Source organism: Marmota marmota, unplaced genomic scaffold, assembly GCF_001458135.2.
Source record: "Marmota marmota marmota unplaced genomic scaffold, marMar, whole genome shotgun sequence".
Classification (NCBI taxonomy): domain Eukaryota; kingdom Metazoa; phylum Chordata; class Mammalia; order Rodentia; family Sciuridae; genus Marmota; species Marmota marmota.
In genome coordinates, this window is record NW_026000016.1 from 38,678,243 (window position 1) to 38,706,103 (window position 27,861).

At 43.8% G+C, this 27,861-nt stretch overlaps 1 protein-coding gene across 2 annotated transcripts; it reads left to right on the plus strand.

Annotated features, from left to right (window-relative positions):
• The first annotated feature begins 4,689 nt into the window (after nt 1-4,689).
• Cd34 (CD34 molecule) lies at nt 4,690-27,448 on the plus strand. Of its 2 annotated transcripts, none has more exons than XM_015483706.2 (8): nt 4,690-5,103; nt 14,337-14,522; nt 15,118-15,365; nt 16,720-16,800; nt 24,557-24,707; nt 24,925-24,977; nt 25,299-25,463; nt 26,001-26,296. In XM_015483706.2, the coding sequence occupies exons 1-8, from the start codon at nt 5,025-5,027 to the stop codon at nt 26,013-26,015; spliced, it is 978 nt and encodes a 325-aa protein (XP_015339192.1). In that variant the 5' UTR covers nt 4,690-5,024; the 3' UTR covers nt 26,016-26,296. The 2 variants fall into 2 exon arrangements, with proteins under 2 accessions (XP_015339192.1, XP_015339193.1); XM_015483707.2 differs by having other exon boundaries at nt 4,692-5,103; nt 26,157-27,448.
• The last annotated feature ends 413 nt before the right edge of the window (nt 27,449-27,861 follow it).

Consider the following 27,861-nt stretch of genomic DNA (forward strand, 5'->3'; position numbering starts at 1 on the left):
CAGGAACAAAAATAATTAAAAAGGAGAAACTATTTACAGTAGCCTTAGAGGACATCAATTACCTAGGAATAAATCTAACAAAAGATAAACTAAAACCCACTACAGGGAAAATCTTAAACTGCCACAAAGATTCAAACAATGGTGATATACAACATGACTGCTGAATAAAACATTCAGTTTTCTCCAAATTAATCAGTGGGGCAATTTTGGTCAAAATCCAAAAAAGCCTGTTTTGGAAAGGAATCTGATAAACAGTGATCAAAGTATTGCTATGTATGTGGGGAGATCAAGAGCCAAGACTAGCCAAGAGTAGGGTACTTCTAAGGAAAATTAAGGAGGGAAATAATTGTCCTACAGATATCAGGACTTAATGAAAGTCACAGTAAAGGAGATAGCAAAGGCATTGAGATGTATGCTAACTAATAGACAGAGAGCCCGGAACTAGACCCACAATTATGTCAAATGCCAACACATGACCAAAATGTCAGGTCAGATCATCTGTGAGGGAAGAGACCACTTGGGAATAGGAAAACCGTTATCTGTATGAAAAATAAATGAAACTGGATTTTTTCCCAGTTACCTACCCTGTGTTTCTAAGACCCAGTCTCACACTTCTATATTCCTCTGTATAATGTTGGGGTACAATGTAGAGTTGTTCTATTAGGTGAGGTATTCAATTCCACTACAAAGGACAAGGACAGCAAGTGAGATGGGTAGAGCTCCTCAGATGTATTAACTACAGGGGATAAGCAAACAAGTAACTTGTGAGAGGTACGCAGAATTCAGAAGATGTACTAAAATATTAGTAACCTCCAAGGCATGTAAAAATAGAATAAACGAAACAAACTGGAGTGTTACTTGCAGATAGAGAGGGATAGAAAAAAAAGTAATAACTCACAAGGTATAGATCATGCCAGCTGTGAGCTGAAAGCCATTACTAAATTGTCTACCTATTAGTGACACCATTCTGGGGCCTATATGCTCTGTCGCAGAAATGCTGACACAAAAGATGGCTGTCCAGAACATTGATGGAGTGTACAAAGACCAGAGGTCAGGCCTGTCTGCTCTTGCACCTCACAATGAAGCAAATAGGTATGAGTCCCTGAGCATCTACCATTTGCTCTCTTACTTAATCTCAATTCTGGTTCTCATAATTACCCTGGAATAAAACACAAGACTCAGATAGTATATTCCATTCACCCTGTTTGTATACTACCCCAAGCGTGTCAACCTACCCCAACTCCTGCCCCTTGGATCGGGCTCTATATTTTAAATAGATTCAAAAACTTTTGTGATTTGATCATCACAATTTGGTTTGAGTCTTCCTGGTCAGTGACCTCTGGAATAATCTGCCCATCATAGAGGCAGCCACTGTATCAAAGTAATTTCCCACAGGACACAGGGGTTGAGAATCAGCATGTACATTTCTTAACCTCCTTTGTCAGCTGGTTTCCAGTTTGGTTCTGCCAAAAGATGCAGGAGAATGGAAGGCAGAAAGAGATAGAAAGGGACTTTCTCAAGGACACAGGCTCTCATTGCTTCTCTCCAGCATCAGAACACCCCCACTACCAGGCACCCCTCCCTGCCATACGGGGACCAAACCCTGAGCACTTTCAAAGACCCACAGAGAAAGCATGCAACATGTGAGAAAAGTCTTGTTCCAAAATATGAAACTAGAAAAATCAGAATTAACAATTGTTTTTATTAAATGCTTACCTACAAAAGGTAAACTTCCTCGACTTTTAAACTTTAAACTCCAAACTCTTTAATAGTTCCGTGTAAGTGTAATAGTTTAGATTCCAAGAGCAAAATGAAGAATATATTTTTAAACTCAGGATTGTCAAAGCCATTTACCTCTGTAGTTTGAATGCATCCTTCATTTTTCATGTGTTGGAAACCTAGTATCCAAATTCATATGTACGCGGTATTTGGAGGCAGGACCTTTGGGAGGCTCATAAGAGCTCTGTCCTTATGGATGAATTAATCCATTTATGGGTTCATAGGTTGTTGAGGGAATGGTTTTGTTATAAACAGGAACTTTCTCTGGCTCACTTGCTCTGTCTTGCCATGTGATGCTCTCACTGTGTTATGATGCAACTAGAATATCCTCACCAGATGCCAGTAGAATCAGGTGCTCTTGGAACAACCAGTCTCCAGGAGCCAATTGTTCTTTACAAATGATCCAGTCTCAGGTATTTTATTATAGCAACAGAAAATAAACTGATATTTACCTTATTTTTTACGTCAAAGTCGTTACATTTAACAAGGGATGAGGGCCTATTTTTAATTTAGCAAGAAGCGTGTATGTGTTTGGGGATAGGATATGTTCAAGAGTAAGAGTAGTCATTACCTACAAAGATCTATAAAGGACCTGATAGAGCCTCTCACTCAGGATATTTTTGTTGCTGTCTCCACTCTGGGTGGTATAATTGGAATCCTCTTCTAGCAACAGCTTAGGGAAGCAGAGATTCTGAGAGCCAAGCCATAAAGACTAAAGCTTTGAAGAGACTACCTCAACTGTCTGGCCTGTGAGGAAACACAAGGCTGAAGCCATAGAGTGGCCCCTATGTGGCCAGAACCTGTGCTTGTGGGTGGCTGGGGCAAGGGTGTGTAAGTTGGAATGATGAGTCCCAGTGACCTGGAAAGCATGTGGAGTGACCAGTCATCACCTAGCTTCATAGTTCTGGTGCATCTATAGCTCTGCTGGCCAGAAAAGATACTGCGCCAGTCTCAAAACAATGGAATTGCCAGCCTCCCGCTTTTATTTTCCCTTGATGCCTGGCATCCATTTGTCCTCATTCCATTGTACCTGGAGTGTCTTCTTTCCACACTAGGGCTTCTTGAACCAGTGTGCAAAAAAAAATCATAGAAAGTACTTATTAAAAGTACAGATTCTTGGCCCTTACCCTTGATTCTGATTCTGGGTAGATAATGCTTCAAGAAACTCTGCTTCACAAAATAATTCTTTCTCTTCTCTTCTCTTCTCTTCTCCTCTTCTTCTCTCTCTCTCTCTCTCTCTCTCTCCCCCCTCTTTTTTCTCTCTCTTCCTCTCTCCCCTCCCTCCTTCTCTCTCTCTCTCCTCCCAAGCTAGTTAAGATTCTAGAGGTAGAGAGGTAAGTTTCTCATTTCTCATGGTCCAGCTATGGAAGACAAATGGCACTTGGAATTAACCTGAAGAAATTTCTGGGAGTAAAGTTAGAGCCAAGTCGACCACATGTGTTTCCTTTTCTAGCAGGAAATACCATCCCACATTTCATTCACAACTTCATATTGGGTACCTAAAGCAGACCCATCTCCTGAAGCTAAGGCATTTGAAGGGAGGGGAAGATGTGGTATTTTCCTTGTTAGTTGGGAGTCCCAAGGACCAATACCTGATTTTAAATGTATTTTAAAATGCATTTTGCAGCCCTTTTTGTCCCCAGTTGCAGGCCCTTGATAACAATGTGGTCAGATTCGAATCACCATTTGCCCTGAAACAAAATCATACTGTACCCTTATACAGTGTTCAATCAAATCTGTATATGAAGCATATTAAGCTTTTATCATGAGATGAAAAGCTTCATTCACTATTTTTTAAAATGTTTCTAAGTTGTTGATGGATCTTTATTTTATTTATTTGTATGGGGTGCTGAGAATTGAACCCAGTGCCTCATGCATGCTAGGCAAGCACTCTACCACTGAGCCACAACCCCAGTCCCTTCATTCACTATTCATTTCACTATTTAAAGATAATAAGATCAGAATAAGATTTGGGGTCTTTTTAGAAAGACACCCTTCTGCTGTGTAACCCCAATAATCCTATGGTATCTGTAGAGAAGTATATCAGAAGGGATTCCAAGGTCCTGCTCTAACCTTCCTTTTGTCCCCGTTAGGCAAGAGACTCAGCCATCATGGAAGAGACCGGACTGAGTATTTGCAGTCCTGTGACTCAGGATCTCAGAACGTGTTCCCCCAGACTATGCCTTATCTCAATCCCTGCCAGGGTCATCTGCCCAGCCATCTCCTCTCTTCTCCTGTCTCTCCTACCCCAATTCATAGCAAGGCTGACTGCCCAGATGCAAGTTTCTGCAGTTCAATTCACCAACACCCAGAACAACTTGTTGGGAACAGAAAGCTTGGGAATGAATAAGGTGGTGGAGGGTGGAATCACTGGAAGTTCTTCTGAAGGTATAACCAAGTGAAGCCCCTAGAGACTTAGACTCAGGACTAAAGAACAGTGACTGGGCAGAAGGCATTCCAGGTGCTGGGGATGGGGGTCTTTTGTCTTCATGATGATGGTAACTGTTACCATCAAACTAAGTGGCAAAATATGGATGGTCATAGGGGAAAAAATATCCCTCAAAATAGCACAAATACTATAGATCTGGGGGAGGGGGTGAGAGAAAAAGTCTACAAGGATACATTGAACTGCCAAAATGTGTAATTATAGTAATTTACGTGTCCTGCCCTTTTTAAATTCTTCATTAACATGCAACACAGTATCTACTGTGTCTATCATTAAATGTGTCGGATTGAACATGTGGTGCATTTTACCTGATTGGCAAAATGATCACACTTGTAAACGCAGGCTGTAACAGCAGATTCCTTCCACAGATTGTTCTGGGCTTGACACTTTAAAATGAAGAAAAACACAAAGGAAAGGAGGGGGGCAGGGGTCAGAAGAAACTTGCCTCTATCCTGGCCACCAGCAAGGCTGACACAGAGGGTTAACAGTTAAGTGCAAGTGCAGCTTGAAGTCTAGAATCAGGATCAGGCCTCTTCAGAAAGCTGAACAAGACGTCTGGGGCCACGCAACCCTCCACCTTTTTGGACTCACGTCCTCGGCCTTTGGGACTAACCAGGGAAGCTCACTTTAGTGGCAGCCAAGGCGAGGGGCCGGCCTTGCCAAGACTAAAGAGGGAGGAGGGGAAAAAAAGCAAGAATCCCCCACCCCCTCCGGGCGGAGGGGGCGGGAGGAGCGCGTCCCGGCCGGGCCCAGCAGTGTCTTCCACTCTGTGCATCTCTTCGGGAGCGACGCGGGAAGGATGCTGGGCCGCAGGAGCGCGCGCGCGGGGCCCGGGATGCCGCGGGGCTGGACCGCGCTCTGCTTGCTGAGTTTGCTGCGTGAGTACCGATCGCGCGCCGCGCCGGGGCGCCTTCCCAGCGGGGAGGGTCGAGCGGCGGCTGGGCTGAGCCACAAACAGAGCTGCGCGAAGGGAAGGGACCCCTGCCCCACCCGCGCACTGTCGCCCACCGTTGCTCAGGAGGGACCAGCGTTTCACCTGGGACTCGGTGGCGGTGGGAGGGGAAAGACACCACGGGAATGTAAATTTACCCGAGGTGTGAGCCGGACAACACGGCTCGCTGAAATGGACTAAAATAAAGCGCTTTGGAGATGCCAACGTCTCGGCGTTGCCAAAGGTGCGGAGCGCAAAGTTGGAGCGGGAGCCAGGAGAAGGGGGAGGAGGGAAGCCGGAAAGTTGTGCGGCTGTTGGTTGATTCAGAAAGCAGCGTCCCGGAGCGAGTTGGTGGGAAGGGCCCCGGCGCCCACAGTCTACTAGGACCGGGGATCCACAATGGGCATTAAGGAATTCAAGGGAAGCCAACAGGGGGTGAGGTGCAGGTCCTGGGAGTCCTAGAGGAAGGCCGAGTTGGGTGAGCAGAGGCGTTTGGAATGAACAGCCCTTGAGGTTGGGGGAGGGGGGTGATCTTGCATTAAAGATTGGAAAGCAAAATTAGAATTACCCCTCCAGATACCGCTGGGATCCTATCGAGGGCTCCCTGCCTCCCTCTCTTCACAATTCCTCACCCCTGCACAAACTCAAAGTATTTATTGCTCGCCTCCAAGTTCTAAAGCTAGCAGACAGGTCAGGACACTCCTTGCTCACCCCCACACACTCTGAAGCTCTTGCTCTCACTTTGGAAAAAAATAGTAGGCACTCACTAAACATAATTAATTGTTTTCATTGGGGAAATAACCTTTCCATCTCATCTCACTTAGAGGTTTGAAACTTTGTAAGTCGCTCTCCCTTTATTAAACAACTCTCTAGGGCTCCCAGTTCCCAACTCACTACATGCTAAAGACCACCCACCTTGGGTGGCCCTGCAAAGTAGATCTGCTTGCTGGGCCTCTTTGCTCCCAGTCTCCTCTACTATCCCTGTTTGGGTCCACCCAGTTGGAGAGAGCTGGCTTGGCTTGGAGGAGGCCGAGTTAGGTTCTGGGTTGAGTGTTTGGAAACCTTGGACACGCTCTTTAGACAGGGATAAAGCTGTTGGTGAGGTTTTGAAACCCTAGAATGGGTGCTACACTGTTCCCTCATAGCAGGGGTGAGTTGACCAATGGCTCAGATTCCCATCAGATGCTGCACTTTCTTTTGGCCGCATAGCTCATGCTGACCTGGGCCTGGGCTAAGGGAGGCCCACCCTTTTTTATTTCCTCAGCTGGCTAGTATCATTCTTGCCTTGGCCTGCAGAGGAGGGCTGGGGGGGATGTAGTGCAACTGCTGCAAAACCTCTGACAGATGTGCTGGGAAGTTCAGCATCTCAGCTTTGGACTGAAGAATAGTCTACTACTTGGACTTAATGCTTTCCCCAAGACCTCTCTAGGGTTTCTGTTTAGAGTTTTTTTTTTTTTTTTTTTTAATATTAGGAGTTATTTTCTGTCCTGGGTATATTGTAGGATAAATGAAATGAGTGACTATAAGTTGAAATGCTACCAATGGGCCATTGCAAAAAAAAAAAAAAAAAGGGAGTGTAATTATTACTGAGAAATTTAATGTGGAGTTCTGTGATGTCTCATTACTATCCCAATGAAGAACTTGGTCTCAGGAGCTCTATGCCTGTGAGATTGGCATGGACACAGGCATAGCAGCTAACCACAAATGGGCTCTCTTTGCAGAGGGTGGGTTAGGGACCCCTGGGCAGCACAGCTTAGCTACCAGCCCTGTGGGAAGCCTTTCAGTAATTAATTAGGGATCCTTTTTCTTTTCTTTCTTTTTTTTTTTCAGGCTTAGGGTCTCTTTTTCCTTCAAAGTCTATAACTCCCCTCACCCTGACAACACCCCCAGTCCTGCCGGAATAGGTCACATTCCTTTTCTTTCTTTGGGTCCTTCGTGCCTGTGGACCTCACACCCATATCCTGTCTGGGGCTACATGTAAGAGGGGAAAAAGAAAAGGGAAAAGAATTTTATCAGATATTTTCCAGAGGGGAGCGGACTCCACCCTTTGACTCTCTGCCACATGGCGATGAGAAGGAGTAGCCTTGGGGACCTCTGACTAAGTCAGTGGTCCCCAGTGCTCCCCCTTGTAGGGCCAGCCCAGGCTGCACAACCTTTGCAAATCCTGGACTTCACGGCATTCCTGTTTGGCTGATAGCACTTGCTAGGGCCTTGGGCCCTTTTCTTATCCCTTTGGCTCCACCTCCTGGGCCTCCTCATCTCCTTCCTTTCCTGAGTCTTTGTCTCCAAATGCTCAGGGCAAGAAGTGCCAAACTGCAGCAGATAAACCCAGGCACAGAGTCCTACAAAAACAAATAATAAGGAGGAACAAATTCCTCTCTTACAGTCTCATTGCCTTATTTCCTTTAGACCCTGGGCTCAAAGGCCTGGGCTTACATTCAGGGTTGGATGGTTACCCAGCTCCACCCTCAGGGCACTTGGGCCTCTCTCTCTCATGGACTTCAGTTGATCTAACTAAAAGTCCTGTGGTGTGGAGAACAGGAAGCATGAAGGTATGGGAAAAGAACAAAACTCCACCCTCCAATAGAAACTTCTCATGGTTGCCAGGGCAGAATTTCCATATTTTTTTGGGCTTCAGCTTCTCTAATGAGAACATTTTCTTCCCTCTAGCTAACAAATGAAAACACATTCTCTATAATATTTTGTCTAAAGGGCCCTGATTTTTGTGCTATAAGGCAAAAGATGCATGCATTTTGGGAAGGCGGAGATCAAATAGAGAGACATGACAAGGTGTACTTCACTGGACCCGCACTGTGGGCCCCATCAGGGAATGAATCACTTCCCTTCAGGTGCAAGGGGAAAAGCCTTTTGGCTTAATTAGGAGGTCTGTTCCTTCCTGATTTGGAAAAAAAATAAAATGAAATAAAAACAGATACCCCTTAGGGAAGTGGCATCTCTAGATATCGGTGCTCCATTGTTAAAGAAAATGTGTTAATTGGATCTTTGGGTGAGAAAGCCAACAACCTAGACAAACCCTGGATGTGCAAGGGCAGACGGGAGACAGGCTTGCTAAGTATGATAAACTGGGCTTTGTGTTTGGGTAGTCTCAAGAGACAAAGGCTAGAGGGCTCCAGAGCCCAGGGAGAGGAGACCTACCTGCAGCAAGAGAGGAACAGTGATGGGTGGAGGGTGGAAAAGACCTGGCTAAGAAGATTCCTTGTAGTATGATGTCATTAGCATGGTAAGATATGATGTTTCAAGGTTATACCGTCATCTTTCCTAGGATGCCCTGTAATCTTGCTCCACTCTCTCAAACCTTCAGTAAAAATCATTTTTTTGCCTACTGGTCTTGTGTGAGTGGTTCTCTGCAAAGACTAAAGGAATGGGTGCTTGGCTAGCTTATGTTGAAGTAGTGTAATAGAGAGTACAATAAGATATGGAGCTGCAATCCAAGGGTCACAGGAGCTAGGAAAACAGAAAGACATGAGTGGAAGAAATGTAGGCAACCCAAGGATCCTGAGGCTATTGAGGTTCCAAAGTAAATGGATGGGGTCAAGACAAGCTATATGACTATAAAAGAAAAATCTCAGTACACTGGGGATGATCAGGCCGCAGACTCTTACCTGGTTTATGCCTGCATCTCAGCTTTCACTTAGGAAGACATCAGCCCAGCCCTTTGTTCTAGTTTAGTATGTTTCCAACTCATGGTAGATCAGAGGGTTGGCAGGGACCCCTAACAAGGATGTTTCCTGAATGCTTCCAGGAAACATGAGGGGCTTACTTATCCCACAAAGTAGCTCATCTCATTTAAAAAAAACAAAACAAAAAACAACCTACATTAAGTTTTCTCCTTGTATTGCAGTGAAATTAGCTTTACTGTAACTTCTAATCACTATACTAATTTTTTTTTGATTGTCATAGGTTTAATCTGGTTCTTCATGAAAATCCCTAAAGACCATTTTAGTCAGCCCCCCTAGATTGTGGAATCCTTGAGGGATTTATTTAAATTACATTGACACTAATGCCTAATGGAGGGAAGGAATCAAACTGGCTTATATTGTGCTCTTTATAGAACTGAGCAAGACCCTTTTCACATCATTGGTGCTTCGGGGGGGAAAATGTGCATATACTGTTTAAGTGAAATGAATCTTGAAAGAAGTCATTTATTCTCCCTTCTCAGATTCTTCTTTTTCAGATCAAGGGTCAGCAAACTTTTCCTGTATAGACCTGGATAGTAAATATTTAAGGTTTGGGGAGCTCTACAGGGTTTCTCATGCACATCTTTACTTTGTATTATTTTATGACACTTAGAAATGTAAAAGCCATGCTTGACTCACTGGCCATACAAAATCAGTCCCTGGGCCAGATTTGTTCCGCCAGCGATAGTTTGCCAAGCCCTGATCTAAATGAAATAATGCTAGGTCTTCAACAGTGTGACTTGATTTCTAGAAATCTAATCCTGGTTGTCTTTATGTGGACACTCCCTAATTTAATATATTTCCTCTTAAAACCAAGCATCAGAATGAGACTGCCGTAGTAGAAGCTGTAGGTATGAACATATCCAACACAGCTATTCGACCCTACTGCTTCTCCTGACATCCCAGGATTATCCTCAGTGCCATGGGTAAAACACACAAGTATAAGAATGGCCCCACCACTCAAGATATTTGTAGTCTAACTGAGGTGACAGTTAGACCTATCCTGAGGAAACAGCATATGTGATTTTGTGCCAGATGAGTGATAGAGATAAGCCTTCTGCTCTCTGGGGAGCAGAAGGAAGGGGCTTATCATAATGACAGCTGCTGGCTTTTAAACAACTACCAGACAGGCAAATGCTGTACACTTGGTGACCTCCTTTGTTCCTCAAAATGACCAGGAGGTAGGGTTTGTTTTTAATCCCCATTTTATAGGAAAGGTTTGGAGAGTTAAAATAAGACTATTTATGAGGCTGTGGGCTCCAACCTGTCCTGTCTGAGGACATGTGCTTTCCACCAAGATACCCAGGAACTCCTTCAAAATGCTTCACTTGGGCTGGAAGCTAGCGAGTGGGCAGATTGGGGCTGGCTGTCAGCTGCCCAAGAAACAGCATGGTTAAAAAAAAAAATTATGAGAGACCTATGAAAAGTAAGACCAAGTATAGAAAACCTCAGTCTCTTCAAGTATGGGAATTTACTTATAACAGCTTCCTGGAGCTCTGAGAATTTGTAAACCTCCTTTCATGACCAAAAGAATCTTCAACATACTAATTGTAGGTGGAAGTATTTTCAAATGCATTGCGAGTTCCTCTGCTTCTTCAGAGTACACCCCCAGATAAAAGGACTTTCAACCTTCATGACTCAGATGGATCATGAAAATAACGTAGCTCTGTTGCAACTCAGTGACATTGTTAATGCTTATGAAGGTGTGTATCTATTTACTCCTCATAAATGATACCCGACTAGTGCAGGTTTGGTACCCATGTATGCTTTTCATTTATTTTAGTTTCTTAGTTTTCGGCTGCTGCTGCTGCTTATTTGCTTCTAATAGTTTCTTTCTAATTGTCAGCTTTGGCTAAGAGCAAATAACCAAGTATTTTAAAATTGCATGTCCAACAAGAAAAATTGCTTCTATATAAATACCTATAAGTTCAATTGTGTGAATTTTGCTACATGAATTCTGTGACATCTATTTGACTTCTTATCCTTCTCATTTGTTAACTTTCTGACACCTTGTTTCTTCCCTGGCTCCAAGTTTGTGCATCAAGATCCTATAGGACAACTAAGGTCAGATAGCCCTTACAGTGGTGCGGTTAATAAGGATGGGCTGAGAAGTAAACAACAGAAGGTGGCCTTTTATTCAGTTTTAAGTTGAACTACAGTTCTCTGCAGGGATGAGGTCAAGGGCTGTTCCTCTTGTCTAGAATGGACCACAGTGGAGGTTTCATCAATTGTCTCTCAGCGTCTGACAGATTCCCACTGACTGTAGGCTGCTGTTAGTCCCCTACAGAACCGCAGGTCAGAAGCTCAGAAAAAGAAAGGCCAGTGTTTGATGGTTTCAGGCCATGGATGTGAAGGGGAAGAGAATAAAAAGAAGCCTGCAGTCAATCTTGACTCTTTGTCTGTCATTCCTTCAAGACCCGGTCTCTTTGGTGAACTTTTAAAGGGAGCCCTGGAGACTGAAGCCCAGGGACTCAACTGAGTGACCTAAGTGATAGTAGCCAGGTCAGGATTGGCTCCCTGGCCATAAGGTCTCCTTGCTTTGTGCCAGTTTATACAGAGCCCGTCCCTTAGCCTTGCCTTTCTGCCCTTCCTTTGTCTACGTCTCTAGTGTTTCAGAAGGTTCTCTGCTCACCCTCGGCTCACAGCCATGAATGTGACATTAGGGTCCCCTTCTCATTTGCAAACAGATTATAGTACCTTCCTCCATGCTTAACCAAACAGTGGGAGGAGGAGGCTGCTGCAGCTGGGAGCCCGTCCCCCGCGGGTCAGTAGCTGGCCTAGGTCCAGAGTTGCTTCACTATTCTGGAACAGACACCTCTGTCTTCAGAACTAGCAGCAGGTCTCTGTTCACATCTGGAAAAGTTCAAAAGTGTTTTTCTGGGTGAAGGAGGCCCCTTGGGGGAGGGGGTTCAAAAGCATGACATCATTTCTACCAAGCCTTGCTTCCTTTGGAGAGGGAAAAGGGCTGGGCCAGGCTGGACCAGATGAGATTCCCAGGAATTGATGTGTTTGAACAGAGAAGGGAGGGTGTGGGCAAAAAGAGGGTGTCAAGGGGAGATTCCAGGGGTGCCTTGGAATGGTGCCTTGAGCATGATCTTTTACTTCAGTGTCCTAATGTCACCAACACCTGCTCCCTATAATGAATTCATGTCCTAGAGTCAGATTAGTGAGGGGGTCCTATCTAAAAAAGGAAGTAGCGTGAATTGACTTTCACATCTATTTTATTTTGATCAACCCACCTCCCATCTAAGCCAGATAAGAACTCACCCATCCTTGTTTCTCCAGAAGTGTGAAGAATGCATTTGGGCCCTTAGTAGTTTAAACCCAGCCTGACCACCTTACAACATGTTGCAGGAGTCAGCTGAACACCAGTGTCTGTCACTACTTGCCCTACATCATCTGTGATCTTGCCTCTTGGTCAACACCTTGGTAATTTATGTTCTTTATCTCTAAAATGGAGATAGTAATATTTCATCTTCTGCCTGCTTTCCTATCACCTAAGAGAAAAAAAAGTGACTATACATTTGCTGTTGATATTAATCTACTTGCAGCCTGCTGGGGAGGAAGGCAGATGTGGTAGAGTGAGACCCTGGTCACCACCTTTAGGGGAAGCCTCCTTGGCCTCAGGTTAATTGACTTGAAGCTAAAAGTCTGACTTCTTTCTTGATGCCGAGGGATCAAGAGGTTTCATTCTACAGTGCTGTTTACCTGTAAACCTCTGAAAAACAGACCTAGATCTTAAGCAGGAAAATTTGGAGACAAGCTTTAGGGTGTCTTGGGATCCTCAGAGGCATTTTCTTGAGGATGGTACTGCAAGTGTGAACTATTGATACTAAGTCGACCTCTAACATTTACAGAGCCCAAGGCCAGAGTACAACAGAGGCCCACGTTCTGTATGTCTACATTTATAACTTCACAGTTTTAAAGCAGGTCAACTAACTGGTAAATAAAATATCTTTTATCTTTGTTAACTTGACAAACATAACCTTCATGGCTACTTGGAAGGCCAGGTTTGAATTTGGGATTCTCACGCTCTTGAAATTCAGTACACAATTTGCCTTATCAGGAAGAGATGGACCCTCACCCCAGCCTAATTCTCTTCTCTTCTTCCCTGTGACTTGGGCACACGCTCTGGGGGATACTTGCACGGATGCATGGATCACCCCACCTATACCCTGCAAGTGGCCAGCACTTGATTACCAGTGGGCCTTGGCCTTACACCTCCTAGTGCTGCAGTTCACCCTTAAAAAGATGGGCTGGGGAAAAGTCCATGCAGATCTCAGATGTGAGAAAAGAATCATTTGAACAAGAAGTCAAAGAACTTCTGGTCCTCAAAGTGCAATCTAGAAGAGAGAGTACATGCCAGTCAGTCCTCACAGGAGACACAGAAGGTCCAAGGTCCAGGTGGAAGCCTTTTCCTTCCCGAATCTATAGATGGTACCACTTGGTATGCAGAATATATGGAAATGAGGGGCAAGGACACTTGCAAAGATCTTCAGAGAATGATTAGATTCAGGAACATTCAACTAAAGTAATTTATCACTTGTTATATCATTGATTTTCTCACATAAGGTAGACAGAAAAAACCCTCACTTAAGAGGTAAGTAAACTGAGGTACATACACATGTGAAGTCACATAGTTAGTTCTTGGTGGAGCCAGAATGTAGCACCCCCCCAACCCTGCCCATTACACTTAATAAGGAACCAGGCTTTGTGTTCTCTGGTCCATTAGGAATTTTTAGGTTAGAGCCTCTTAAAAAAGAAATCTTGGAGTTCTTGCTGCAACTGAGTTCCTAAATGAAAGGAAAGGAGAATGTATTAGAAGGTCACAAGGGAAAAGATGAGGGGGTTTTGGGAATGAGAAAGACCAAGAAGATTTTTTTTAAAGGAGATTACATAGTGATAGTGTGATTATTCCAAGAGTTAATATGTCAGATGGGGAATGACCAAAAAAGAGAAGGATACATCAAAGAGGAAATAGAAACTTGTCTTCCCTTAGATTTTCTTTTTTATCTCTGCCATATATGTATGTGTGTGTATCTCATATATCTCAGGTGTAATTTTGTATTTTAATATTTTACTGAACACTGATGAACATTACCTCATATTTTCACATTGCTGCTTGGAATTTATAAATTTTTATTTGGGAAAATTATGTATATGATTGTGTAGTGACTGTAGTATATTAAGTGTATATGCCATTTATCTTATTATAATTCATTTTGATGCTTGCAACTTTTCCCTCCTACAGTTAGTACTACCTTAGACACTTGGGTGCATATAAATTTTTATTTCTCCGTTTGCTCTGGAAAAATCTAGTAATAGGAAATTAGTCCACTGTCCAGGAGGATTTACTGCTGTTTCATTGCCAGGGGCAGAAGGGGATATTCCAAAAAGTTTCTGCTTGAAGCTAAGAAACTGTGTCAGGAGATGTCATGATGCTCCAGAGAGATTCTGACTTTTCCTCCTTGTTTCCCTATAGCCTCTGGGTTCACAAATATGGAGAACATGACTATTGTTACCCCAGAATCACCCTCCACGAGTATGTCTCCTGAAAGTGTTTCAACAAGAGTACCCAAGCAGGAAAACATAACACAAAGCATCCATGGAAATAACAGTTTCCATCCTGACGTTCAGAACAGCAGTGAGACCATATCAGTCATCTCAGGTAAAGAATTTGTCCAAGTTCCTCAAGCAATGCTGCTGGTACTTTTATAAAGTAGATAGAATGTTTGCAGACCATGTCCTCTGCCACAGATAGAATCAAACTAACCCTTGCATTAGTACTTTGGGCATCTTGCTTAGGGTACTCTGACGTAGGTTCTAGATAATTCTTCCAATGATGACATCTTTCTCAGGTCAATGAATTGACAGCTGCTCCTGAGGAGTGATGCTCCCTGAATGCTCCTCTCATGCTGAGTTCAGCTGGTAATAAAGATCAGATGAGGACTGCATAGAGCATAGATCATGGTCTCTTTGAAGGGCTCTAGGTTCATCTTGGGCAACTTCGGCTTCTCTAAGGCAGCATGTAATTCACTTTCAGAATCCGGAGGGCACCTCAAACACATGCTAGATTATAACTATGGTTCCAACAATGGCTTGGAATGAGTTTGGTTGAGATAAGGAGATGAAATAACAGTACCTCCCCAAGCTCCTGTTTCTATGTAAAAATCCCTGTCCATGTCATGAGCTGAGGTTGTGTGTGTTCATTTGTATATATGTGCCTGTGCACACATGAACATTTGAGTTTTGGTGTATTCCAGAGGCTACGGACAGCTGGACATCTACTTCTAGGGTCACCCGAGTCCCCGAAACCACAAACTCTTCTGTCCAGCCACAGACCTCTGTAGCCACCACAGTGTTCACCACCCCAGAAAATGTGTCGACTTCAGAGATGACCTTGAAGCCACCTGTAAATGTTTCAGATTACTCACCCAATAGCACCAGCTCTGTGATAACATCACCCACGGAACCCTATACACTATCTTCTCCTACCCCAAGCATCATCAAGGTGGGTAAATTGGGCCCAAAGGCAGATTGCCCTCTCACTTCATATGCAAGCAAGCTCTCTTTCCCTCTTTTCATACCAGCTGATGATGAGATTTGGATCATATGGGAATCAGCACAGAAATATGCACTTTGAATATTGCTGGGAGGCGTCAGAAATGGGGGAAAGAGCACACTCAGGTGGCAAGGGTGAGCTTTGCTTTGGGTATTGCATTTTTTCTAGTAGAAAGCAAAGGAGATTCTCAGAGATCCATCCAGTCTTCTATGGTTCCTTCTATACCTATAGGTGTGGCTTTGACTTGGGCACCATTTCCCTTTGGGAATATTTGGAATCCATGTCCCATTTAAGGGAGCTGCTTCTCTCACAATATTTAGGGCAAATAGCATTTTGTCTGAGTGAGAGAGTTTGGTGGTTGTGCCAGGCATAGAGAGGCAGTGAGGGCGCCATTGGCAGTGGTAGGAACTGAGTGCACTTGGGATGGTTAGCTCAGCCTGCCCTTCCGAGCCTTGAGGCATGTGGCTGTCAACAGTTTTTAGCATGAAGGGCAGAAAATCTGAATGCATGCAGCCTTAGGACAGGCATGAGAGGCCCACCTAGTTTCTGTTTCTAAAGAGCCAGCATAAAAATCTGGGCAGTCCTAAGGGCCAAGAGGAGAATGGGTGTGTCTCTAGGATCTGTCTGGCCATCCCACTGTCTGTTTGTCTATATGGGCTTCCTGCAAGTGTGCAGTTGACTAGAAGAAAAATAGCCCAACTGGGAAAAGATTCCCTCTCCCATTTCTGTATCATTGGAGCCAGTGTTTATAAATTGTAAATAGTGACTTGCCTATAAGCCCAAGCCAGTAACCCAGTAATGAACCATTTGATTATCCAACAGGGATAATGTGTAAAATGGAAGAATACAGAATCAACACAGGCCGAATATCCCTTATCTGAAGTGCTTGGGACCAAAACTGTTTTGGGTTTGGGATTTTTTTTTTTAATATTTACACATAAAATGAGATATGCTGGGGGTTGGAGACTGGACCCAAGTCAAAACACAAAATGTGTCTATTACATATATACACATATACGTATATCCATAGCCTGAATGCAATTTTATACAATATTTTTCAATAACTTTGTTCATAAGACAAACTTTGTGATGTGACATCTTTGCTTACTGCATCATGTTGGTACTCAAAAAGTTCGATTTTGGAGCCTTTCAGATTTGGGGTTTTTATCATTGACAAATTTTAAATTTCCTGTTTCCTAAAACCTTTTAAGAGAGTACCTCATAGAAATCCAACTGGAAAGGAGGTAAGAAAGAAATGAAAGACAAAGATTCTCATATGTATTTTGTTTTTGTTTTAATACAGGGAGAAATCAAATGTTCAGGAATTAGAGAAGTGAGATTGACTCAGGGCATCTGCCTGGAGCTAAATGAGACGTCTAGCTGCGTAAGTCAACCCTGACCTGCTACCTCCTCCCCTCCCCCACACACCCTTTGAACATCCTTAAAGCATCTTGGATTGGGCCAGATTTTGGTAGGGGTCTGAGGAGTTCAGCAGGGAAAGGCTGCTTCTAATGTTGAGTGTTGTATTTTTTGGGAGTAAGAGGCCCCATCTGGTGGGCAAAAAAGGCAAAACCAATTGGAATAAAATTTTGTTATTTTATGTCAGATTGAAGTATGCTTTCATGTTAAGAAATTCCTTTTTGTTATCCAGATATAAATTAGTCAACTAATTCTAGTGGTAGTGTTATTATTTTCATATAACTCTATAATCCATGCAGAATTTACTTTGTTGTAATGCTGTATTTTCCATAAAACTGTTTTTCCTAAAGTTATTTATTGAATGATCACCTCATTCAATAAAGCTTATATTTAATTTACATGGTAGCTTACAGGTTTCTATATGTGTGGGCACATTCTTTTTCTTTTTTTATTTTGTTTACTTTTATCTTTTTAGTTTGTTTATGCTTTTATCTGTTTTAAAATTTTAAGGTTTTTTGTTTGTTTATTTGTACTTTTAATATGCGGCTAATCAGGTCTTTCCTCATTATACTGTAAAAAGTATATAGTAGTTTCCAGCTCTTCTTTTAGAAAATCTTTGAAGACATCTGTCAGCATCCAAAAAAAAAATCCCACCACCATTTTAATTGGAACTGTTCTAAAAATCCTTCATTCCCCCCCCCCCCCCCAGTATTCTTTGGCATTTTTAAGCCTGGTATGTTGTTGTTAAATTTATTTATTTATTTATTTATTTATTTATTTTTAATTTAGATTTTTTTCTTCCTTGCAAGTTTTTTGTTTGGTTGATTTTTTTTTTTTTTTTGTTTCTTTTTGTTTTGTTTTTTGGTCCAGTGCTAGGGATTAAACTCAGGGCCTCATGTGATTTTGGCAACTTTACCACTGAACTATACCTCTAGTCCGTTTCTCTGTAGGTTTGATGGATTTCTTAAGCTTGTTTATAACACGATATCCTATTATATATTCCAGTTGATTATTGTTGGGATGTTAGAAAGTTAATGGAGTTTTGAATAATTACCTTGGGTTTAACCATTTTCTTGAACTTGCTTATGAATTCCAGTAGCTTTTTATTTGGTTCTTTTTAGTTTTTGAGGAAAGCAATTGTGTTCTCTGTCACTATATATTGTTTCTCTCTTCTTCTCAGTAGTTAAGGCTGTTGTTTCAGTTTCATGTCTTACTGCATTGGTTAAGAATATATATGGCCTCGTGTTAATTTTTAATGATGATACCAAGCCTCCTGCCTGGTTTCAGAAAAATCCTATTTCATGAGAATAACAAGGTTCAAGATGAAGGATGGAGGTGAAAGGAAGAGTGTTATTTACTTATAAAAAGCATTTTCTTACAAATTGGGAATTAACGAAAACACACAGGTGATGTGTGGCATGAACAGATTGCAGCTTATGGAGGGTATAAGTTACTTATTTTGGTCATTCCAACGACTGCATCTTACTTGCAACCATCAGTTGGGTCTCTCTCTCTGACTTACACATCTTTTTAAATTTCACCTAAAAGAATTTTTAAGCCAGGGCGTTTTAAGAACGGAAATCGTGAAAACACAAGTTCACAGAATAGAATAACTTAATGCAATTTGAAAAACACACCCAGAGTGTTTCTGCTGCTGATTTCCAACCCTACTCATTAAGGGAAAAAAATTGTCAACTCTTTTGTTAACTATAACAAAGGAAAATGATCATTTTTTTTTCCCTATCATTTTGGTTGAGCATTTACTTTTCTGTGTATCACATTAATCTGTGCCGGAATGCTAATTCTTTGTGGCCAGGATTTAGAGCTGACTGCAGAGCTTTCAAAGTGTCTGTTGCTTTTCAAAGTGCGAACTAGGGTCATTTTAACTAGGGTCATTGTACAAGACAAGGGCCACTCTAGAAATAACTCCCATTACTCTGCCCTGGTCTCTTTTTCACTGTGGTCTTTGCTGTCTGATATACTTTATGTCACAACTCTATATGTTCCTTTGGGATTTGGGGAGGACCTGTGAAGTAGGGGTTTGGAAAGAGAGCAGCTCCCCCAGTGTTCCATGCTAAAGGATTCTGCGCTGCTCACAATGAATCATCCCTGTGGCAGTCAGTACATGGGTAGTTCCGTTTTCCCTGGTGTTTCTACTCCTGTCTATTACCTTTCTTCCTGAAGGGGCCTCCTCCCCAGCCCCCAAGCAGCAGTGCCTCCTACTCCCCAGGATCAATTTTCCTCAGCCTGCAGTTCTTGTTCCAGAATTTGTAGCCCTACCCAGAGCCTAATGAGGAGCATGACAGGTTCAATTTTCCTTGTTTGGTTTTCCCTATCATGTAATGTTGGTACCCACCTAATACCAGTACTCACCTGCACCTGGGCTTCATGCTCATAACAGAACTATGCATTCATGGTTCTCAGATACCCAAACCCTAACTCTGCCCTACTGCTTGTTGGGTACCAAATAGACTATTTAGGCCTGTCTTCTGTACCTACACTCTGTAGACACATAAATCTCTATTACTCTCCCTTTGCTCCCCATCCTTAGCTCCAGGCAGCCAAGGAAAGGGAAGGTGACACTGCAGTGTCCTCAAACACCTTTTTCTACATCTCAGAACGTTCATTAGCGGAGCGTGTCTCCCCAGGTCTGATTTTGCATTCTCTCTGCTGCAGTGCCAGCTTAATTTAGCTTTTGTGGTTGTGGTTCCCCACATTGTTTCTAAAATGTGAGATTACTTTATTGTCTTATTCTATACCTGTTGGTTGAATGGAATTCACCAAAATATTTTTTTTAATGTTTATTTTTTAGTTTTAGGTGGACACAATATTTTTATTTTACTTTTTTTAATTGTTTTTTTAAAAGAGAGAGAGAAATTTTTAATACTTATTTTTCAGTTTTTGGTGGACACAACATCTTTATTTTATTTTTATGTGGTGCTGAGGATCGAACCCAGTGCCTCACGCATGCCGGGCGAGCGCGCTACCACTTGAGCCACATCCCGAGCCCCACCAAAATATTTTTAACTGTGGTAAAATACACATAATCTAAAATGTACCCTCAGAACCCTTTTTAAGTGTATAGTTCAGTAAGGTACATTCACATTTTTGTACGAGTCTCCAGGACTCTTTGCATCCTTCAAAACTGGAACCCTTAACCTGTAGAAGAACTCCACACTCCTCCAGGCCCTGCACACCTCCATTCCCTCTGTGTCTGTGAGCTTGGCTACTCCTCTACCTACTTCACAAAAAGTAGAATCATGTGGTGTTTGTCATTTTGCAATTGGCTTATTTCACTTAGCATAACGTTATCCAGGTTCACCCATACATAGCATGCATCACAAATGCCTTCTTTGATAAAGTTGGATAATATTCCATTGTGTGTATATATTCCATTTTATTGATCCTTTCATCCACTTGTAGACATTTGGATTTTTTCCACCTTTTAGCTACTGTGAATAATGCATCTATAAACATGAGTGTGCAAATTATTTCTTTGACACCCTGATTTCAGTTTTGGAATGGAATTGCTGGATCACATGGTAATTCTGTTTTTGAGGAATCACATACCGTTTTTCATAATGGCTGTATCGTTTTACATCACCACTAATAGTGCTCAGGGTTCCCAATTTCAACACTTGAATTTTTCTGATTTTTTTTTTATCATAACTATCTTATTTGGTGTGAAGTAATAGCTCATTATCATTTCAATTTTCGTTTCCCTGATAATTAGTGATGGTGAGCATCTTTTCATGTACAGATTGGCTATTTGTGTATCTTCTTTGGAGAAATAATAATTCAAATCCTTCGCCCACAAATTTGGTTTTTTACTACTACTTTTTTTTTTCTTTTGTGGTGCTGGGGATTGAACCCAGGGACTTGTGCATGCAAGGCAAGCATTCTACCAACTGAGCTCTATCCCCAGCCCCACTGCTACCTTTCTCTAGTGCTACATCTGTTTATGTGCAGGGCTTGTTTCTACTCAGCTAGCTCACATTACTCTTATTCTGTCATATTGACTTCATCTGGGCTGGGCTGCCTCCAGCCCCCAGATCACATCTCCAGCCCCCGCCTTCTTTGCCCTCTGCCCAAACACTAAAGGTCAGTTTCCATGCACAAAACATAAGCTCGAGATGAAAAACTTATGAAGAAAGTGTGTCTCTTGGAAAGAACCTGAGCTCTAGAGACAATCTAGTTTCTCACCCTTGGTTACTGTCCCTTTGTTGTTTGACTTCTAACAGGTCCTTGAATTACTCCAGTCCTCATGTCAAAATATAATTTTTACCTGCACTGTCAGATGCACACTGCAAAGTAAAAATAACATTATTTTTGAAAGGGCTGGTTGAGGGAGATTGATCCTAAAATTTCAGCATTGGGAAATAAATGACTTCAAGGTCTTTAGAAAAATGCCTGTCCCTCCCCTCACTCCCATCTCAGTGCCTGAGGTTCTTCTTACATATGTTTGGAGACTTTGCAAAGTTTGAATATGCTGCTCTAGAAAAGTTAGATGGTTTTATTATTTCTCCAAAGTCACATGTGTGAGCAGATATAATTAGGGGCTCATAAATCTGATTCTCATGAATAAAATGGTGAGGCTGTGGCTTCCTCCTGCCCACTCTCCCATGATGTTTGCCCGCGCAGTGTCTCTTGGGGGAGGATGTTTATTCCGAGCATCCGGAGAAGCATTGTGCTTTGTTCAGGACCCACCTGCTCCTCGCTAGGCCCAAACACAATTCACTGAGGCCCTTGGATTCCAGAGTGGGAGGCTGGCTGCTCTTATTCCCTTGAATTTAGTCCAAGAAGTTAAGCAAGGGGGGGACCCCATGTGGAAGCCAACCAGTGGGGTGTTAAGTTGAACAACAATTCCTTGAGTTCTGTTGTTTGCTTGGTTTTATGATTAGTGCAGTCCAGGTTCAAAATTATGTATGGTACACCCTCGCCCCCACCCTATGCACATACTCAGAAGTCTTACAGTCTAGTTAGAGAGAAATGATAGGCAGAATATGGTAAAATATGGACTCTGTGTGATATAGTATATAAGGTCTTGCTATTAATATAGTAATAGCTGCCATTTATCTAGTGTCCACTAGGTTCCCAGTGTATTGGACATTATTCATACAATGTCTCTTTAGTCACGCAAACAACCCAGTTTATAGCTGAGGAACTTGACACTCAGACTAGCTGCATAACTTGTGAAGATTCTAGTCAATGGCAAAAAAAGGGTTGATGCCCTGCACGTCCACTGTGGTACCCAGTTAGTTCCCTGGTATCTTTCCCCACCAGCCTCACCTGCAGGCATTCTACCCCTTCTTCAAGATCTATTTTGAGATGTTCCTGATAATAACTCCATGCCAGACATGACCTCGCCGTCCTTTGTATGTTCTTAGCACTTTGGTTGTACCTTTGTCATGATACTTGCCATGTAAATAGTCTCTGTGTGCCTCCGTTTCTTCATCCACAAAATGAAAAGAATAATTATGCCCATCTTCTAGGCTTGTAGGAGGCCTAAATGTACATGAAGAACCCTTAGGACTGTGCCCTAGACATAGTAAGCATCATTTATTTTAATTGCTGATGCAAACAAAGACCCTGCTACAGGAAGAAGGAGTTTTGATTGTGTGGAATTCATAGACCATCCCATCCTCAAACCCCAAAGAAAGCAGTTTTCAACAGTTACTTCTTTTTTTTTTTTTTGGAAGGGGGGCAGTTATTGAGGATTGAACCCAGGGGTGCTTAACCACTGAGCCACATCCCCAGTCTTTTTTTATATTTTATTTAGCGACAGAGTCTCGCTGAGTTGCTTAGGGCCTTGCTAACTTGCTGAGGCTGGCTTTGAACTCATGATCCTCCTGCCTCAGCCTCCCAAGCTGCTGGGATTACAGGCACACCAGGGGTGTGCTATTGCACCTGACCACAGTTTCTTATCTTCAGGGCTTGATAAGTGCCAGAGCAGCTGTAGAGGTGCAGCTTCTGAGCACTGAGAAGTAGGGGAAGGTGGAAGGTGCCATTCTCTCTGGCTACTTTAGATCCTAGGGGAGCCCTGCCCCTCTGTCTCCCTCAGGAAGCAGACATTTTTCAGCCAGAGACACTTCAGAAACCTGCTGGGGAACTTCCTACCCTCTGTCCAGAAGGCATAGTGGGTGAGGGAGGAGAACCGGGTCTACCCAATACTCTTCCGATAGGAGACTGCTGGTCATATCCAATGTGGGGGTCCACACTGCCTAATGCAAATGTATTAAAGAGCCAGACTTTTCCAGAAGGAGAGTCTCTACCCAAAGACTTACTGGGAAACCTGCAGAACTGATCTTTTAATGGAGGGAAGAAGCAGCAGGGGCCTGAGGATGCACTTCTCTGTGACCTAGTCTTGGCGGGTGATTCAGGCTACCGTTGGGCTCCTGTCTTGTGACCCGGATTGACCAGCCCTGCTCTTCTCGCCTTGTCCATGCCCAGTTATTTTCCCTTACCTCCCTCAAATTCCAGTGGGGGGCTAAGGCCAATCCTGACCTTGCCTTGTGTAGAAGCAAAGGAACCTGGGTTTTCCTGACTTAGATCTTAGCAGTAGGAAAATACCCAGGCTCCTTTCCAACTGGGAGGACCTCTGGCCTTGCCACGAGCAGCAGCCCTGCCCGCAAACAGGAAGCGTTCTCCTCCACAGAGGCCCAGGTCTGATGACTGTCACACGCCCCAGCAGTTTTCCCCAACAGGAAAGTTGTCAGAGCCATCAGGCATTTCCGCCTCTGCCATCTGCCATCCGGACAGAGGAGAAAGTCTTAGTTTCGGTTATGCAGGGGAGGTCACTCTGATGGGAGGCTGCTGAAATAAGTCCCGGGAAGTGGGAGATCAGGGTTTTGAAGGGCAAAACCAATGCTTCCAATTCATACCTTTCCTGGGACTCATTTGTTGAAGTTCATCTTCTGAGTCTGAGTTCCCGAGTCTTAGGAACCAGTCAGCAACCTTGGAGAGGGATACCTGGACTTCATTAAGATTTTTATGCTTTTGATGGAAAAGGGGTTGAAACACCAGATAAAAACATCATTTCCATTTGAGCAGTGCCCTTTAGGAAACCCCTCTGCACAGGGAGAGGGAGGGTCCCTCGTAAGTTTGTCCTCCACTCACCTTCATTGGCTTTTCTGCCATCATTTGAGTCTAATGTAACCTGCAAACAAGGATTTTCTCTTAGTTATTTTTGAATTATTGTTCATCATTTCTGTTAGTGATTTGTTTTTCCTTCCTTCCTCCCTTTCTCTCTCTCTCTCTCATTATTCTCTCTCTCTTTCTTTTTGATACCAGGGATTGAACCCAGGGGCACTTAACCACTGAGCCACATCCCCAGCCCTTTTATATATTTTATTTTGAGACAGAGTCTCACTAAATTACTTGGGGCCTCACCAATTTGTTGAGTCTAGCTTTGAACTTGTGATCCTTCTGCGTATGCACAAATGGGCAATCTTATTTAAAGATAACATTTCCTGAGTCTGTTCTCTGATGTCTTAGATACTAATAAGTATATGTTTTGGTACAGGAAAATTTAAGTTTTTTTTTTTTTTTTTTGCTGTTTTGTTAGTAACTATTTTTTTTCAATGGGAATTTAAGAAAGACAGGTTCTTCTTGAGAGAAGGGGTAATTTATAATTTCTGTCAGAATTGTTACCTGAGACTATAAATGCAGTTCAGAGGTACCGGGAAGTTCGTCTCCTACTTTCTGTTGTTCTGTTTTCCTAGGAGGACTTTAAGAAGGATAGAGGAGAGGACCTGATTCAAATACTGTGTGGGAAAGAGGATGTTGATTCTGGGACTGGCATGTGCTCCTTGCTTCTCGCCCAGTCTGAAGTTAAACCTCAGTGCCTACTGCTGGTCTTGGCCAATGGAACAGGTAAGGATGCACCTTTTCTCAGGGAGTAGGGCTGAGATTAGACAGGCCTGAGGTTAAAAGATCCTGGGTCGAGATCCCACATCTGAGCTCCAGAGACCATAGGTGCCGAGATGGACCAACCTGGCCATCAGAGCATCTTCTAGAACAGCATGGGAGGATATAGCTGCATAAGTTTGTCTAGCTTCTAGATTTAGCAAATCCTTGTTTCTAATTCTAGAACTTCCCAGCAAACTCCGGCTTATGGAGAAACACCAGTCTAAGCTGAGAAAGGTAAGTTCTCTGACATGATGGGTCTCCGAGGGAACACGGGGTCAGGGAGTAGTAATTATCTTCTCCAGAAGTTTCCCTTCCTGCCCCTCCATTCTTCTCTGACAGTCTTCACATTCTTCTGATTGAACCAAAAATTTTACAGTGCAGCTCAATTCAGAGATGTCAGTCTTAAGCCCTGTCTCAGAAATCCCCAAGGTCACTATCCTCTTGTGTCTATTCATTGTTGAGTTGCACTCGGGGATATAAAGTAAGCTGGCCTTCCTCTCCTAGAAATCCTTTTCTACAAGTGACAGGCTGCCTTTTCTGTGTCTTCTCCTCAAGCTGGGGATCCAAAGTTTCATGAAACAAGATCTTGGAAACCACCAGAGTTATTCCAGAAAGACCCTGATTGCACTAGTCACCTCAGGAATCCTGCTGGCCATCTTGGGCACTACTGGCTATTTCCTGATGAACCGTCGCAGTTGGAGCCCCACAGGAGAAAGGCTGGTCAGTTCTGGGGTCCAGGGCAAAGGAAATGAGGAAGATAGTGGTCTTCTGGGGAGGTGGGGTATCATGGGTATCATGGAGGGGGAGGAGAAATACCAGAGAAGACACTTCACCTGTGTGCTCCTGTATGGGGATACACATTCATGCATATACTGTATCCGTTGAAAAATCAAAACAACATAAAGCAAGATGGTGGGTAAAGTAACTGGGGCCAGCCCGCTTATTCACTCTCAGAGCAGATGATTCATGGCATTGTGTTTCCTGGGCTAGTTCAGCTGAGTACATCCAGAACTGACCACTAAGTCAACCATAGTTGTTTATAAGCATATTGAAGGCCCAGTAGGTGCCATCTTGCTTCTACTTTTGAAGTGTTCTGGACAAGGGGAGGACAAGACTGAGGCATGCCTCTTGGCCTTGGGAGGTCACCTACTCAGGGGAGTTTATTCCACCCTTAGGACGGCCAGTTGTCTTGGGGGAGTTGGCTACTGGGCTCTGGTGGCGCGGTGTGGTGCCTCTCCTCTGTCCTTTTTCCTCCAGGAGCTGGAACCCTGACGGCTCTACGGGAAGAAAGGAGCCTGCACGTGCAGCTGCGTCTCCTCTCCCTCCCTTCCCCTCCTCCCTCTGGTCTCCCTCCTCACAGTGTCTCACACCCCTGCTGACCAGATAATGCTACTTTATTTATACACCGTCTAGGGCGAAGACCCTTATTACACGGAGAACGGTGGAGGCCAGGGCTATAGCTCAGGACCTGGGTCCTCCTCTGAGGCTCAGGGAAAGGCCAGTGTGAATCGAGGGGCTCAGGAGAACGGGACCCGCCAGGCCTCCTCCAGAAACGGCCATTCAGCAAGACAACACGTGGTGGCTGATACCGAACTGTGACTTGGCTGGGTGGGGCAAGACTGGGCAGTGTCCAGGAAAAAGTGGCCCCTCCCTGCCTCTTGACCACATATTGCCTCCGTGCTGGAGGCAACATCTCTCATGTCCTACCCTTCCCCTCTGTGTGCACCCCAGAGGCCGTTCGGGGGGACCCTCCACTTTCCAGGTGCCCTTTATACATTCAGCTCTCTGAGCCTAGACTCTGGTCTTTTCTTGGTAAAGGTGTGGTGGGGAAAAGCCAAGGTCCAGAGGAGCTGCCAGGGTGGTTGATGGCCTTGCAGCATCCACACAGGGACCCCCTCCTTCTCTCCTGCTCTCTGCCCCCTTACAGAAGCCCCTAGGGGAAAGGATGGGCTTCTCTAAGATATATCTTTCTCCCAGGAGGCTTTTACTGTTTCTTCCTTGTATTTCTTTCTCCAAACTACCCCTTGTACCTGCTCCCTTGCAATGATATAACCAGAAAAAAACACGTTGTCTTAAACCTTGTCCCTTATCCTTCCTCTAAGACACTGTGGGTTTAGCCACCAGCTCCATACTTGCTCTCCCAAGTTCCTGCCAGCTTCATGTGTCTCCCTCTGTCCACATACAGAAGCTGGCACACTTTTCTGGCTCCATGTTGTAGAAGAAACAGCTCAGTCCTGGTCTCTCAGGGGTCACACAGAGTCTCCTTGGATCAAAGTGAGCAGGACCATGAGACCAGATCCAGATCTCTGAGCAGAACCTCTTGACCTGTGCTATTCTGCAGAATTCTCTTTGTGCTGAGGCTGGATCACGGTCTCCTCTTATCTGCACAGCTTCTGTTCCCCTCCTCTGACTCCTGGGTTGAGCAGTGACCTCAGCCCCAGCCGACTTCTGTTTCTGCCTCCCCCACCCGAATCCCTTCATTGCTCTGCATCTCCACATAGTCAGAGCCCCATGACTTCTCCCAAAGATCACAAGCTTCCTCATCTGGGGGAGACCCAAGTCCTTTTCTGTTGTTGTTTTTCTAGAGGGGTGAGCAGGGATCCTGGTTTCAATAACGGTTGGAAAGAGAACTTTCCAGAAATGAGGATTGGGTGGATTTTTTTTTTTTTTTTCTGAATAAAAAGTTGTGTGTTTAAATACTGTAATTAAAGTAATACCGAACTATCTGTTCTGTGGGGCTATCCCAGCTAGATGTTCTGAATGACAGAGTAGTCCCATCAGACCCAGCAGGACCATGCAGCAATGTGGTGGGGAGGGCCAGCCTGGGAAGAGGTTGACCATCTCAGGGGACACAGGTACCAATTAGGAGGCTGAGGATCTGTGGTCCAGTTTGCCAACTATTCTCTATGGGGGGAGGCAGGGAGGCTGGATATTTCCAGTAGTAGAGAGAAATGCAGGCTCTAATGGAGCAGGGACCTTCAGGAAGGAGGGTGATGTGCCTGGGACTTAGGAACACCCTTCTGAAAAGAGGAACACACTGGTGCTGCATGCAAAATATGCAAAACAAAGGAAAGGGATGATGTCCTAGGCAGCCTCTGTTACCAGACCATCTAAGGCC

What these genes read in the sequence shown, in the direction of transcription:
- Cd34 (XM_015483707.2), top strand. Translation starts at nt 5,025, where the DNA reads ATGCTGGGCCGCAGGAGCGCGCGCGCGGGGCCCGGGATGCCGCGGGGC. An exon ending in CTGCTTGCTGAGTTTGCTGC is followed by an intron (nt 5,104 to 14,336) that starts GTGAGTACCGAT and finishes GTTTCCCTATAG; the next exon opens with CCTCTGGGTTCACAAATATG. An exon ending in GGTCTTGGCCAATGGAACAG is followed by an intron (nt 24,708 to 24,924) that starts GTAAGGATGCAC and finishes TTCTAATTCTAG; the next exon opens with AACTTCCCAGCAAACTCCGG.